The following is a 15,069-nucleotide window of genomic DNA, read 5'->3' as shown; positions in this document are numbered from 1 at the left end:
ATGTCGCGGTTCGATGCTGGAACCCGGTCACACATGTATTTCAATTTGGATCTCAAGAAATGTGTCCAATAGTTGAAGAATTTCAAGCACTGATATAATCCCGGCACGACGAAGAAATCAAGCCTCAACCTCATTTTAGCTATGCCCAGGCTTTGAGATGGATGTGTGGATTATCATTGCACAAGGCTCGGTCTTTGGCTCATGACGGGGAATTGGACATCTCCAGTTTAGTTCATCGGTTTTCCGCTATTTGAGATAGGAGCGACCTTCTCTGGCCCAGCCACAGACAACATGCTCTCTGTTTATGCTTACTTGTGTAACTCCTAATTGCCCCTTGTTTTAGCATAGCAAGTATCCGGTTAATTGAAGTGGCCCAAGGCTTGAAAGAGGGCAAGAGCTGCATAGGTTTAGCACTGGCTGAAACTTTGATGGGTTTGGATGCTTTTTGTCAAGGAGAGACTACCCACTTTGCAGGGAGCCCACTACTTCTCTAGGTATTATTTTCCACCCTTCTAATTTACAATTCTTACATCACTCATTACTCATTCCCTGTTTTTCTCTCAAAACCCTTTTCTTACTTTTCCCTCAACGCACACCTCTCTGTTCTTTAATCTCTCTTATTTTTCATCCCTCCTCAGGTATAGTTGATGGATAAGTTGTAGGTAGTGAGCTCTTGCCCCGAATACTCGGCCACGGTGTATTTCTTTTGCCAACGGCTAATAGATTTCCCTTCAGAGGGTTTATGGTATGATTGGATGTGCAGCCTGTCATGACCCGAACCCGCCTCTATAGATTAAGGTCATAACCGACCAGTAATCATGAGATTACCTACGGCCTCAAACCAAAACAAACATATACCAACAGAGTGAAATGGCCAAAACAGAAGCAAACTTAACAAAAATTTGTCCAATGAGCTATGCTTACATGGTATGCCAAAACATTTCACATATACTTAATAATAACTCACACCACATATCAGTAGTTAACATCTTGTATACCCAGGATCATTCAAATACATAGTCAGCCATGGCAGAAGCTTATACACATAAATGGTCTATCATGACCAATAGAAGTAGCAAAGAAGTACAAAAGATCGTAAACAAAGCCTCTTGCGTGAAGCACCTGGGCTGACTTCACAAAACTCGGGTTCCTTTCTTAAATTCCACTAAGGCTGGGGTTGAACATCCCTTTGCTCACCTACATACATATAAATAAGAGTGAGCTAAAGCCCAATGAATAATATCAAAATAAAGAGGTTAATGAATGAGATTCGTTCATAAATGAGTCATACTTATAATGTGCACATTTGAACCACTATTCTCATTTACATCAGACTTACAAATCTCAACAAAGCAAAACGACCTCGGGTCCAACACATCATATCCACATGCAAACGACCTTAGGTTCAATTTTTATATAAAACAACATGACCTCGGGTCCATCTATACGAAACGACCTTTGGTCCAGCCAACTCTTTATTCAAAACGACCTTTGGTCCAATTCAAACATATCAAACGGCCTCGGGCCCAATTCGAATATATCAAGCGTATCGAACGGCCTCGAGCCCATTCTCTTTATATTCATGTCCATGCGTATTTCATATTCATGTTCATGATCCCTTTCATTCAAACGGCCTTTGGCCCATCACGGTATTCAAACATATCAAATGACATATTCAAATGGCCTTTGGCCCATCTTTGCATTCATGTCTAACGGCCTTTGGCCCAACCGTTCATATTCGACGGCCTTTGGCCCAATCATTCATGTCAAATGGCCTTAGGCCCGATTCAGATATATCAAACATATCAATGACAAATGGCAAACGGCCTTATACAAAATTAGACATATAGAATGCTCATTCATATTTCAAATCAACAAATCCATGAAGCTTATACAGAAATAGCCTTCGAAAAGTAACATACTTGAAAATATCTTTACTAAGATTGATGGATTTGCCCTTGAGCTCGATCCTACACATTACATAACACATATGGGTCACAAACTATTCAATCCGTTCTTAATTCATACATTCCTCTTAGGCTCCTTTCTTATCATTTTAACTTATTCACAATGCTCAATACATGCCTAAGAGTGCTTAGAAATGAAAGAGAACGGAAAACAAATCACAAAACCACTTTTCAAAATATCTGAAACAGGGATCCCCGCTCGAGCGCAGCTTTCACCGCTCGAGCAGACCCCTTTGGTCTGCAAAAGTACTGGTTACTTCATTTTTATGCTCGAGCGTGACTTCGGACGCTCGAGCTGAGAGTCAAACTACATGGCTACCCGCTCGAGCGCGAATCTCCCCTCTTGAGCGGACGTCCATGTCTGTAAAAGTTCTGGGAACTAGCATTTCACGCTCGAGCGGCGCTTTCCCCGCTCGAGCGGACATGCCGAATTCTGGAATTCCCAGCAACCAGTTTGAGCTTCAAACTTGCATTCAAATTAACATAGCTTGCATTTTATAACCCATAATTCTCATATACAACTACTAACATGCTACAAACACCAATTTACTACATTATGAAGCTCAAATCTTATGAATCAATCACATGCAAACCCAAATTATACCAAACTTACTTCCAATACATTAAATTCATGCATTCAAACTTCATGTCTTCATCAATCATGCATGCATGTCAATTCTTGACTCCATTTCTATTACAAATGGTTCTTATAACCATGAAACTCAACAAAACCATGCTTGCATGTATGATTCAATTCCCAATCTTTCATAATTAACATGTTACACGCTAGTTTATGCAAATTCATGGCAATTCTAAACATGCATGCATTCATTGACTCCAAATTCATCAATTACAACTTGATTCTTGTTCTTGGTTACATATTCTTTTTGAATTCACAAAATTACAAACTTAACTTATGAATTTATGCTCAAATACTCACTTCGGAGCTTTAATCTTCACAAATTTTAGCCAGATCTTTGAGTTTAGCTTCCAATCCCCAAGCTTTGAGCCAATATTCATAATTTGAGCCCCTCTCTCTCTCTGTGTAGAGCATATTTCAGATTTTGAGTTCACAAAATGAGGGACTTAAGTGTATATTGGCCTATTTATAGGCTTGCTTAATCACATTGATTAAGTTTAAGTAATGACACTCTAACTAACCATTCCGAATCTAATTATTTTGATCCGAATCAATTTTCAATTAAATCCCACCATAGGCTCTAAAAATTACGCTAACCATAATGGTGTAATCAATTTCGGGTTATGTGGCCGAGAAGGCCTTCAATTTTAAGTTCAAAGCACAGATTCTAACAGATTTTCCTACGGTGAACAGATACAAAGCCAAAATCACATATAATCATGCAATTAACACCCAAATTCAAATTAAGCACATAATTACAAACATAATCATGATTAATTAACATAGTACAAGACATGGTTATTACACAGCCAGTCCCCAGCTGATATATCTTGGCGTTATCTCTGGTTTAATTTTGCCAAGATGAGCTACAACATGTCCGGACAGTCAGGTGTAGAGTTAATTAGCCTTATACATTGCGTGTTCTATTTTCCTCTCCGGTTTCGACGCCAGTTTAGGCATGATCAGATACGTCCAGATCAGCGAGTGGAATACATAGTTTCATTTTCAGTTTGCGTCTCGCACCTACCCCGGTATCTCACGGCCTGGAGGACAAGAGAGATTCTGGCTCCTACCATTAATTTCAGTACACCCTATTGAGGACTGTTTGGCTTGGCTTGAAGAGGAGGCCGAGATTGGGCCGTCTTTGGCATAGATCCACCTGACTTAGTTGTGCCTCTAATTTTACAGCTTTGATATTTTCTTTTCAAATTTAAGATATAAAAAGCAACTTTGATCTAAATAAAAAAGAGGGAGAATGTACTTATGTTGAAATCAATAAAATTAAAGTTGCGAGTACTAAAAATTTTCCTTTCAGTCCAAAAAATGGTCCAAGTTGTAAAAGGGTAAAATTTTGAACAAAATTAACTTTTATTAAAACTTTCCAAAACAATTTTCGGAAGCGATCACCACCTGACACGCATAGAATCGATCCTCAAGATGTATAATCCCGAATCAAAAGAAATCATAACTGCCCCTGGCTGTGTATCATTACTGTTATTCTGTACTCAACTTTTCTGCCTGAAATATGGAGTACAACTGAACTAGTAAATAATAAACAAGGATGACTTGAAAATGGATAGGACAGTTGAACTGGAGATAGTTACAATCGAACTCCAGGATGAAGTTGCCTAAATATCCCAAAAATGGGAATCAGGCCTTACATAGTTCGGTTCAGGTTCACTCGAGTATTAACTCTCTCCTTTTGCGCTCTAACTTTAGCCAAAGCCGCCCTTTAGGATTTTCAACCTTGCGAGCTCAGTTTTTCTTTATTTCTAATATTTCATGCTCTGACTTTTGCTTGGGTCGCCCTTTCGGGTTTTCGGCCTAGCGAGCCTCTCAAGGGTAATATTTCTTCGACTTGTCCATGTTGATTGGTTGTGAAAACTTCAAGCCATCCAAGCCCATAAGAATAACTGCCCCTCCTAACCAGATTGACTTGATGATGTAAGGACCAGTCCAGTTAGGTTTAAACTTGCCCCTAGGGTCATGAATGGGAGCTCGGTTGTCTTTCAGCACCATGTCCCCTTCTTTGAGATTCTGGGACTTAACTTTCTTCTTAAAATCCCTAGCAATTCGACGTTGGTAGCCCTGGACATAATACAATGCTCTTAGTCTTCTCTCATCATAGAACATCAATTCCTCAAACCTACTTTGCTGCCAATCTGCCTCTGCTATCTGACACTCAGGCATGACTCGTAGCGAGGGCACTTCAATTTCGATTGGCAAAAGAGCCTCCATCCCGTAGACAAGAGAATAGGGGGTTGCCCCTGTAGATGTTCGGATTGAGGTTTTGTAGCCCTAGAGCACAAATGACAATTTATCTGGCCAATCTCTATAGGTTTCCACCATCCTCTGCAAAATTCTCTTGATATTCTTGTTAGCAGCTTCAACAGCCCCATTAGTCTGCGACTTGTAGATTGATGACTTATGGAAAGCAACGTTATATTTTTTGAGCAAATCTATCACCTCTTTCTTGAAGTGCGTTCCATTAGCGGAGATAATTTCATTGGGCACTTCATACCTACATATGATGTTTTTTATGAACTTAGCCACATGCAATGCTTTCAGTACAGAGTAAGACTGGGCTTCCACCCATTTTGTGAAGTAATCGATTGCTACCAGAATGAATTCATCGTAACTGCGCTGATAACGTCTATCCCCCAAACAGAGAATGACCATGGTGAAGTCATGTTGTAGAACTTCGACGGCGGAATGTTCATACAATTAGCATAAATCTGGCATTTGTGACAGCACCGAACAAAACCAATGCAATCCTCTTCCATGGTTGACCAGTAGTAACATGGTCTAAGGATTTTTCGGGCGAGCATCACACCATTTATGTGGGCTCCACACTCTCCTCCATGAATGGCCTCCATAAGGCGCTTTGATCCTTCTTCCTCGATGCATAGCTTATGCATTCCCAGATCGCCTCTTTTGTACAATTTGCCTCCGCAAATGATAAATTGAATGGCTAGACGCCATATTCCCTTTTTGTCCTTGGTATTTGCTCCTGGCGGATACGCTTAATTTTTTAGGAAATTTCAGATATCATAATACCAGAGGTTCTTATCTGAAGTTTATCTATTGCGGTAATGGTTTCGTAGGCTGGCGTGTACCCCTGTTCAATAATGATTGGACGCATCTTGACTCCCAATAGAATGTCTACCACAGAAGATAGAGTTGCTAGGGCAACAGTGAATCGGTTGTTCTCTCTTAGAAGATGGGTAAACGTTAACTTTTTAAACCTCAGAATCAACATGTCCAAGACCCAATGATAAACCTTCATTTTCTCCTCTTTAACCCGCCAATCTCCATTGGCTTGAGACACAACCAAGTTTGAATCCCCAATAACATCCAATATTTTTGCCCCTAGTTCCAAGGCGACTTCTAAACCAGTGATACACGGCTCATACTCTGCTTCGTTGTTGGATACTTTGAACAAGAGTTTGAAGGCTAAAGGTATATAGAAGTCATCAGGTGCCATCAACAACACACCAATCCCATAACCATATTGATTGGCTGCTCCGTCAAAGTACATCATCCACGTTCTCTCTTCTATTTGTAGAATATCTTCATCTAGGAAAAGGCACTCCATCGCTTCATCCTCCTCTATTGGGTGATTAGCCAAAAATTCCACTATAGCTCTCCCTTTAACAAACTTGCGTGTAACATATGTAAGATCAAATTCGGAGAGAAGAAGCAACCAACGGGCTAGCCTACCCGTAAGTGCTGGTTTCTCAAAGAGATATTTGATGGCATCTAATCTCAAAACTAGGATTACGAAGTGAGCTAACAGGTAGTGCCTCAACTTCCGGATAGCCCAAACCAAGGCTAAACAAGATTTCTCAAGCAGAGTGTTACGAGTTTCGTAATCCAGCATTTTCTTGCTCGAATAATAAACGGCTTTCTCCACTTTGGCCTCTGACTCTTGAGCTAACATAGACCCCATGGTTGAGTTTGTCACTGACAGGTACAAGATCAGCGGTTTTCCTGGTTCTGGTGGCGATAACACAAGCGGATTCTGGAGGTACTGCTTGGCCTATTCAAAAGTGAACTGATAGCAATTGTCCCATTGGAACTTCTTTCCTTTCTTCAGGAGACCAAATAGTGGTTCACAACTCAAGGTTAATTTTCAAATAAACCGCCTTATGAATTGCACTTTACCCAGAAAGTTGCGCACCTCCTTTTCAGTCCTTGGTGGTGGCATTTCTAAGATGACCTTGATTTTGGAAGGATCTACCTCAATTCCTCTTTGCGTGATTAAGAATCCCAGCATTTTTCCTATTGTTACACTGAAAGTGCATTTTTGCGGGTTCAACCTCAATCTATACTTTCTGATCCACTGAAAGAATTTCTCCAAGGCAGTAAAGTGGCCCTCTTGATCTTTGGACTTGACAATCATATTGTTCACGTACACCTTAACCTCTTTGTGGATCATATCGTGCAAAATAGTAGTTGCAGCCTTCTGATAAGTGGCCTCAGCATTCTTCAGCCCAAACGGCATGACACGGTAACAATCAGCTTGCTTGTTTTCATTTTTCAAAAAACACATTTTAGAAAATTCTACTTTCTTATTTTCCGTGTTTTTTTTGTTTTTACTGAATTTTTTAATATTTTAAGCAATTTTTTTACTTTTTAGACACACCTAACATAAATACACCTACAAAGTAAAAAAATTATAAAAAAAATCTTTTAAAAATTCACTAAATACCAAAAATACAAAAAAAAATACAAGAATTCAGTAAATTTTTTGTATTTTTATGTATTTATTAATTTTTTAAAATATTTTTTCACAATTTTTTTTACTTTTTAGATACATCTAAGTAAGGTGCATCTAAAAAACTAAAAAAAAATGTTTAAAATTTTAAAAATATTCACTAAAAACAAAAAAAAAACGAAAACCAAAAAACTCAGTTTTCAAAAAACTTAATTCAGAAAACTCAAACCAAACACACTGAATAGGTTTCCCACGGAGTGGTGAAAGCGGTCGTCTCCCTGTCCTCAGGTGCTATCAAAATCTGGTTATACCCGGAAAATCCGTCCATGAACAAGGGCAATCCATGGCCCGCGGTGAAGTCTACCAACTCATCAATATGCGGTAGGGGAAAATCATCATTTGGACTAGCCTTATTCAAATCCCTGAAGTTGACACAAACTTTGATTCTGCCATCATTTTTTCGAAACTGGAACAATATTGGCTAACCACGTCAGATATTCAGATACAAGCAAGAACCCTGCCTCAATCTGTTTGGTAACTTCTTCCTTAATCTTCAAAGCCCAACCTGGGCGAACTCTATGTAGCTTTTGCTTAACTGGCTGGGCCTTAGGGTCAAGAGAGATCTGGTGCTGTACAATCTCAGGATCGATTCTAGGCATGTCTTCATAGGACCACGCGAAAACATCTTAAAATTTTTTTAATAAAGTGATTAAATGCTTGTGTTCCTCCGAAGACAACGTGACCCGATCTGGACCAAGCGAGGATCTTCCTCAGTACCCACGTTAATTGATACGATTTCATCTGTACAGGGCTTAACACGCCTCTCCTCCTCACAATTAACCAAATTTTTCAAAACCTGAGGAATTTCTTCCTCTTCATTTATGTCAAAATTTTGAAAATTAAGATCAATACAACAAACCAAAAGCACAGAGAAGTAGGCAACATTTATAGCATTCCCATTCAAAAAGTCTGGATCCTCGGTTACAGTGGACTCAAAGAAAAACTAAAAGACGACTTGGACAGGACTTTGGTATTCGGGTTACCACTACCAGAAGTACCAAACTCAGAGGAACTCGAATTTGACTCTGACTCTGACTCCACAGACTCAGTGGAATCATATCCGGATTCACTATCCGATTCAGAACTGTTAATAACGCATTGCTCGAACTTCTAGACCAGGCGTGGAGCCTTAGATACATCTACTGCTGGGGTATCCCTGATCATTGAGATAATAAAACTATCCCCCAAGTTGGTGGTCTCAGCTCCAGCAGTGGAACTCATTAGTAAGTCAGCCAGTGTTTTTCCTAACAGTTCCTCATTTTTAATGTCCAGGTTTGCAGTTCTTCCTTAATCCGTACTAGTGCTTAGATCTGCTTATTCATTCTCCTCTTCCGGTAACTGGTGCCCGAAAAAGATCTCGAACCCCAGAGACCTAGTCTTTGTTTCTCAGTTATACCAAGGCTCTAGGAATCCACAGAATGGGAAATCTTCCCGTTGGCGGACAAAGCATCCGTTCAAGGTTCCCCGTATAGGTTTGTGGACTAACTCATACTGCTTCCCAATCCTCTTTGCCTTCAGCCTTTCTCTTAACTCCTACCATTTCCTTTGCCAATCTGCGGTGGTAGGTTTATATCCCAACTTGAAAGCATGGAGGTTATGACTCAGCTTCTTAGCAACAATACCTTCTTGCCTGCCACTTCGGCCTAGTCCTGACCCGAGCATATGCCCTTGTTTGTTCATTATGTATATAGATTACGCACTCACATAATCTCAATCGCCCTCTGTCATGATGGTTTGAACCAACCAGGCTTCTGCCAGAGAGAAGCCGAAAAAGAACACGTCCTCTTCTCCATGTATGATCTCCAGTAGTGTTGTAGTGGTTCCTTGGGGAGGATGGATCGCAGAGTTACCATACACAGTGGCAATCTCGCATTTGAAGGGATACTTTACTAACTGATGAACTATTGATGACACAGTCTTCATTTGATGGAGCCAGGGCCTTCCTAGTAGTAAGTTGAATGTGGCCAGAACATCCATGACATGGAATTCTACCTCATGTTCGGATGGGCTGATCAGGATATTGCTGTTGAACGTTCCCATGACATCCCGGCTTGTGTTATCATAAGCCTAGACAGCTTGGGTCGTAGGTGTAAAATCAATCGGCCTTAAACCAATTACATATACAATTTTGACTGGACACATGTTGATTATTAACCGAGGCTACATACAAAGGTTACACTAATACCACCGGAATTCACTTTTTTCGACTCTCCAAGGTTACATACAAAGACCTGTCGTGGTTGGGCTTGTATCAGGTTTAATCTGGAGCATATTAACATCAAGCGCTCCATCATCATACCATTCTTTTTCCACCACAGCTCAGGTTTCAACATCCCGGTACTTTCTGAGTTTCCTCAACATCCTCTTTCGGTCTTTGGGATCCCATTATGTTTTCTTACTGTTTTGAACACTGCCGATTGTGGACTCAGCTTCTTCTTTCCCTTTTCCTTTGCCTTGTTCCAGAGCTATCTTCGCTTGGAGTTCTTCTATCCTTTCCTTTTTAAACTATTCCAGTGCATGTTCTTTCTCAGTAAGGGGTGCAGCCTCAGTCTTACCCTTAATAGTAACTTCTTCTTCTCCCCTGGTCTCTCTTGTTTGTTCCTCTATATCGGACTTTTCCTCACTCAACCACCCATTTCTAGTTTGTAGTTGGCTCGAGTCCCACCATCTCATCTGTACACAACTTTTGTCTTCTTTCTCAAAGAAGTAAAGATCCTCCAAATCCTCTTCTAATTCTGCCAGATCCTCTTCTAATTCTGCCAGATCCTTATTTAGGTTTGCTAAGTCATGCAAGCCTTGCTCGGGCCACTCATTCTGATTTTGTGCTATTTGGTCTTCCCTAATAGCATTAATGCTAAGAAAATCTGGCAATATGACCACTGGCTTTGGCTAATCGATGGCCACAATGTATACGTTAAGATCATAATCCTCCGCAAGTGAGACCCCATTCTCTATGACACTGGTATTAGACGACCCAGTCTTCAGTGCATTTTTTTCTTTCTCCATTTCTACTGCTACAGGCCTGGGTGGGGTGTGTATTTCTATTGCCACGGGCTTGGGTAGGGTTTGTGGTGTTAAATCTATCATGCATGTGTCTGTGCCTTCTGGAATGACCACCTCCGATTTTGGCAAGTAGGATGAGATAATGTATATGCTGGAGTTGAAGGTGGGCAGTAGTGTATGGATGTGGTTAATGTTTCTGGACGAGGGGACTTGGTTATGTGCAGGAAGTGGGTTGGTTGTTATGTTTGGTTTTGCAGGTGAGGTGATAACTTTGTTGTCGATGAGATCTTGAATCTCATGACGTAGGTGGTAGCACATGCCTGTGGAATGGCCATGTTATTGATGGAAGATACAATACTGGGTAGGGTCATGTTTGGGTGGCAATGGGTCTGGAAGTGGATGAGGATCGAGAGGCTTGAGATGCGTCTTTTCCATCAATAACTTGAGGGCTTGAGTTGGGCTCATATGGAAGGGGGTAAAGACTCTATGGTTCGGGGTGGACCGGTACTTTGTGAAGGTTGTGAGGTTGTAGCAATAGCAAAAAGATCAGCCATTTTGGCCGTTGTGACGATAATGCTGACATCTGTAGGCCGCGTAATAGTACTACTGCTAGCATTGGTATTTTGAGAGAACGACCTTACGGGTTCGCTTATTCTGTGGATGATACCCTTTTTGAATGCACTCTCAATCTGGACCCCCAACTCATGTAAGGAAACAAACGTAGACAATAGTGCCACTATCATTCTCTGCAGCATGTTTGGCTCTAGGTTTTGGACCATTAGTCGGACTTGTTCTCTTTCAGCAGACTTATTTGTCATTTGGGTTGCCTTGGCTCTCCACCGAGCAACAAAATCAATGAATGATTCTTTGGGGTTCTAGATAGTAGCCACTAGCTTCTATCTAAGTGTTATATGAGTACTGATTGACAAATGTCTCAGATAGCTCCTAATTTCATTTTGTAGAGTCTTCCAATTTAGCATACTAGATGGCCGCCACATCAGACAGGGTCCTTACATACAACGAAAGCTTCTGTGCTCGAGACAAACATATGGACCTTAATACATCTGAAATCAATGGGACATGCACGATTGGATCCCTACTCCCATCAAATCTGTCGATGTGGGACATCTTATATTTCTCCGATAATCTAATTGAAGCCTCAGTGTACCCATCTTTGATATCTGGAATAGATTTGAAGCCCAGGGATTTCTTCAAAGCTTTCTCCAATCTGGCAATTTTGACTAAGGCTGGATCAATTTCATTGATATCGAAAAGAAAAATCCTTGGAAGAGGTTAAATCGGAGGACGATAAGCTGGATTTGGGGGAAACATGCCCTGAGGATCTGGGACTGGTAGATTTTCTACTGGTGAGGGTAGATCCGGGTTTGGCTGAGCAGTAGGGATCGGGTGCACAGTTGATGTTGATGCCCCAGATGTACGCCGCAGATCGACAATGACTTCATCTTATGTGGCCATCCTTTGGTTTACAGTATCCATAGTTCTTTGGACGGCAATCATCATGGCATTGAATTCCTCTGCGTTTGGTGTGATGTTTTGCGCCATTGCTAACCCAGGTGAACTAGATGCTGGTGAATTGATTGACTGAGAACATATAGGTGTTTGTGGAGTGCTTTGTACTAAATCTACTGATTGTCTGGTCCTTCTCCGTCGAGTGACTGGACGAAGCGAGACTAGCACGGGCTGACCACCAACAAGGTCTCAAGCTTTACACAGCCTGCCGAAGCGAGTCCACATAACTTGGGGAATATTGGGTCTTTCTAAAGCTATGATGGTAAACTATCTAGCAAAAAGAAAGAGAGAAAAACAAAATCAAAATTGGACAGCACTTCAACCCCCAATCCACAACAGTTAAGACACATAACTGAACTGTAATCCCCACTAAACTCTGTTTTCAAACCTCATTGATATGAACCTTCCTATACAGTCTCACTGAAAAAGCACATATCAAGTAAAAGAACCAAAACACCCTTATGAGGGGGTAGGGTTACCCTGTCCTAAATTTTTGGCATGATCTAGGCTGCACTATTTCACACAACGAGTTTTACGACATCCTACACATGGGTGGCATCCTATCCTAAATTAGAATAGTCAATATAGCTTCACTATATGCAACTAGGTCGAATGGTCAAAAGGATACCTTGACAAGATTACCTAATATACCTCTCACACCTAACACCGAGAAGTAAAAGGATGATCAAACAGTACAGCGATAGTCCATATCCAAGGGTTGTGTTCCTAACATGGCAGAGCCCACGACCGGTCAGCCTTTTGGCAAGCCTTTCGGGCGAGCCTCTGGCAAACAGTCCAGGAATAGCAATCAGCAAACACAGTGACTTTAAGCGCACCAATGCAAATGCAAATGCAAAGAAACATATAAGTGTAAATAAAAAGTCACATCATGAGTTTCAAGTCAAGTTCTCTAAAGTCCCCAACGGAGTCGCTAGAAACTGTAGCTTGACTTTTCGCGTCCCCTTTCGGAAGACGAATAGCCCTACAGTTCGGACTCCACTTGTAGTTCTGAATCTAATTTCATAAGTACAATGTGAAACAGCGAAAACACAAAAAGAGTCCAAATCTGGCAATTCTTTTTAGAAAATCGATGTTTGAATCAAATGCCAGAAATAGACTGCTTTGCCATATTTCAGAGTCGCCATCTATATATTTTTGAAAAATTTAGGAAACCCGAGACTCGTGCCAAAGGCTATTAGTCCATCATCACCAAAGTGTCTCGGCTCGGGAACTTAGGTACGAGAGGAGAAGGTCATGAATTGAGCACCCTACTCGCCCGATCAAAGATCGATCTTTACTAATTATGATGTGTTTCTTATTTACATTATATGCTCTTGTTCAGATTTATTAGCTATATTACTATGTGATGCGCATACAAGGTATAGACTAGTTTGCAAGAATTGGAACACTTGATCTTAGGCTTTGTTTCAAAATTGTTTTGTGGTTTTGTTACTTGAAAAAGTGGGCTTAAAATGGAACATTTAATCAAACCATCCCAATTCAGGCACCTAGCCTTCATCTACAGGCATTCAAACAGTTTATATATCATTTAAGCAATTAGCCTCATGGTATTTATTCTTTGGACATGGGAACACAAACATTCGATGCAAGATGCTAAAGCAATAAAAAGCTCACCCACTACTACAAAAATAGTTAAAGATCACACTTTGACAAAAAAAAAGATCTCACTTTTATTGGAAGTGTGATAAAAAAAATTAGATTGATATTTTAATCACACTTAATTTGATTGAATGTGATAATATTTATTTTTTATGTCACTTTTCAATTAAGTGTGATTATATATATATATATATATATTTAATCACACTTTCTAATTAAAGTGTGATTATATATACACAACTACTTTTTAATCGCACTTTTTAAACAAGTGTGATTATATATATATTTTTTAATCACACATTCTAGTTAAAGTGTGATTATTTATATTTTTTTTAATCACACTTTCTAATTAAAGTGTGATTATATATACACTACTACTTTTAATCACACTTTTTAAATAGGTGTGATTATGTATATATTTTTTAACCACACATTCTAATTAAAGTGTGATTATTTATATATTTTTTAATCACACCTTCTAATTAAAGTGTGATTATATATACACTACTACTTTTTAATCACACTTTTTAAATAGGTGTGATTATATATATATTTTTTAACCACACATTCTAATTAAAGTGTGATTATTTATATATTTTTTAATCACACCTTCTAATTAAAGTGTGATTATATATACACTACTACTTTTTAATCACACTTTTTAAATAGGTGTGATTATATATATATTTTTTAACCACACATTCTAATTAAAGTGTGATTATTTATATATTTTTTAATCACACCTTCTAATCAAAGTGTGATTATATATACACTACTACTTTTTAATCACACTTTTTAAATAAGTGTGATTATATATATATTTTTTAATCACACATTTTAATTAAAGTGTGATTATATATACATTACTACTTTTTAGTCACACTTTTTAAATAAGTGTAATTATATATATATTTAATCACACTCCCTAAATAGTTGTGATTGCATAAAATATTTCAATTTGATTTTTATATAAAATATACAATTCCCAAATCCGCGCCTCTATTCTACCCATGAATGATAGAGACGACTCACTACTAGAAAAGAAGGCTTTAGACACGGAACTTTTTCACCCATTTTTTCATCTTCCTATCTCTCTGTCTCTGTCTTTCTTCTCTCTCTCACTCACTCATTACTCTTCTTTGTCTGTCTGTCTCTCTCTTTCTCTCTGTGTCTCTGTCTCTCTTATTTTTCTCTCTCTCACTCATCACTCTTCTCTGTCTGTCTGTCTGTCTCTCTCTCTTTCTCTCTGTGTCTCTCGTCTATCTCTCTTCTGTCTATCTCTCTTATCTCTCTTCTCTCTCTGTCTCTCTTCTCAATCTCTCTTCTCTTTATCTCTCTCGCTCATCTCTCTCTGTCTCTCTCTCATTTATCTCTTTTTGCTCTTTTTTTCTCTCTCTCTCTTTGTTTCTCTATATCTTTTCACCCATTTTTTCATCTTCCTCTCTCTCTTTTCTTTCTCTCTCTCACTCATCACTCTTTTCTTTCTGTCTATCTGTCTCTCTCTCTCTCTCTGTGTCTCTCACTCATCTATC

General features: G+C 39.4%; 1 protein-coding gene across 1 annotated transcript; it reads right to left on the bottom strand.

Moving 5' to 3' along the window:
* Positions 1 to 4,905: 4,905 nt before the first annotated feature.
* On the bottom strand, positions 4,906 to 5,286 carry LOC145796309 (uncharacterized). The gene has a single exon (XM_082881397.1). It carries the CDS (start codon positions 5,284 to 5,286, stop codon positions 4,906 to 4,908), a length of 381 nt encoding a protein of 126 aa, XP_082737523.1.
* Positions 5,287 to 15,069: the final 9,783 nt, after the last annotated feature.

This window comes from Camellia sinensis, chromosome 7, assembly GCF_055761805.1.
Source record: "Camellia sinensis isolate YWXY chromosome 7, ASM5576180v1, whole genome shotgun sequence".
In the NCBI taxonomy this organism is placed as follows: domain Eukaryota; kingdom Viridiplantae; phylum Streptophyta; class Magnoliopsida; order Ericales; family Theaceae; genus Camellia; species Camellia sinensis.
The sequence above is the reverse complement of the archived record's forward strand: the minus strand, read 5'-3'. Positions and strand labels throughout refer to the sequence as shown.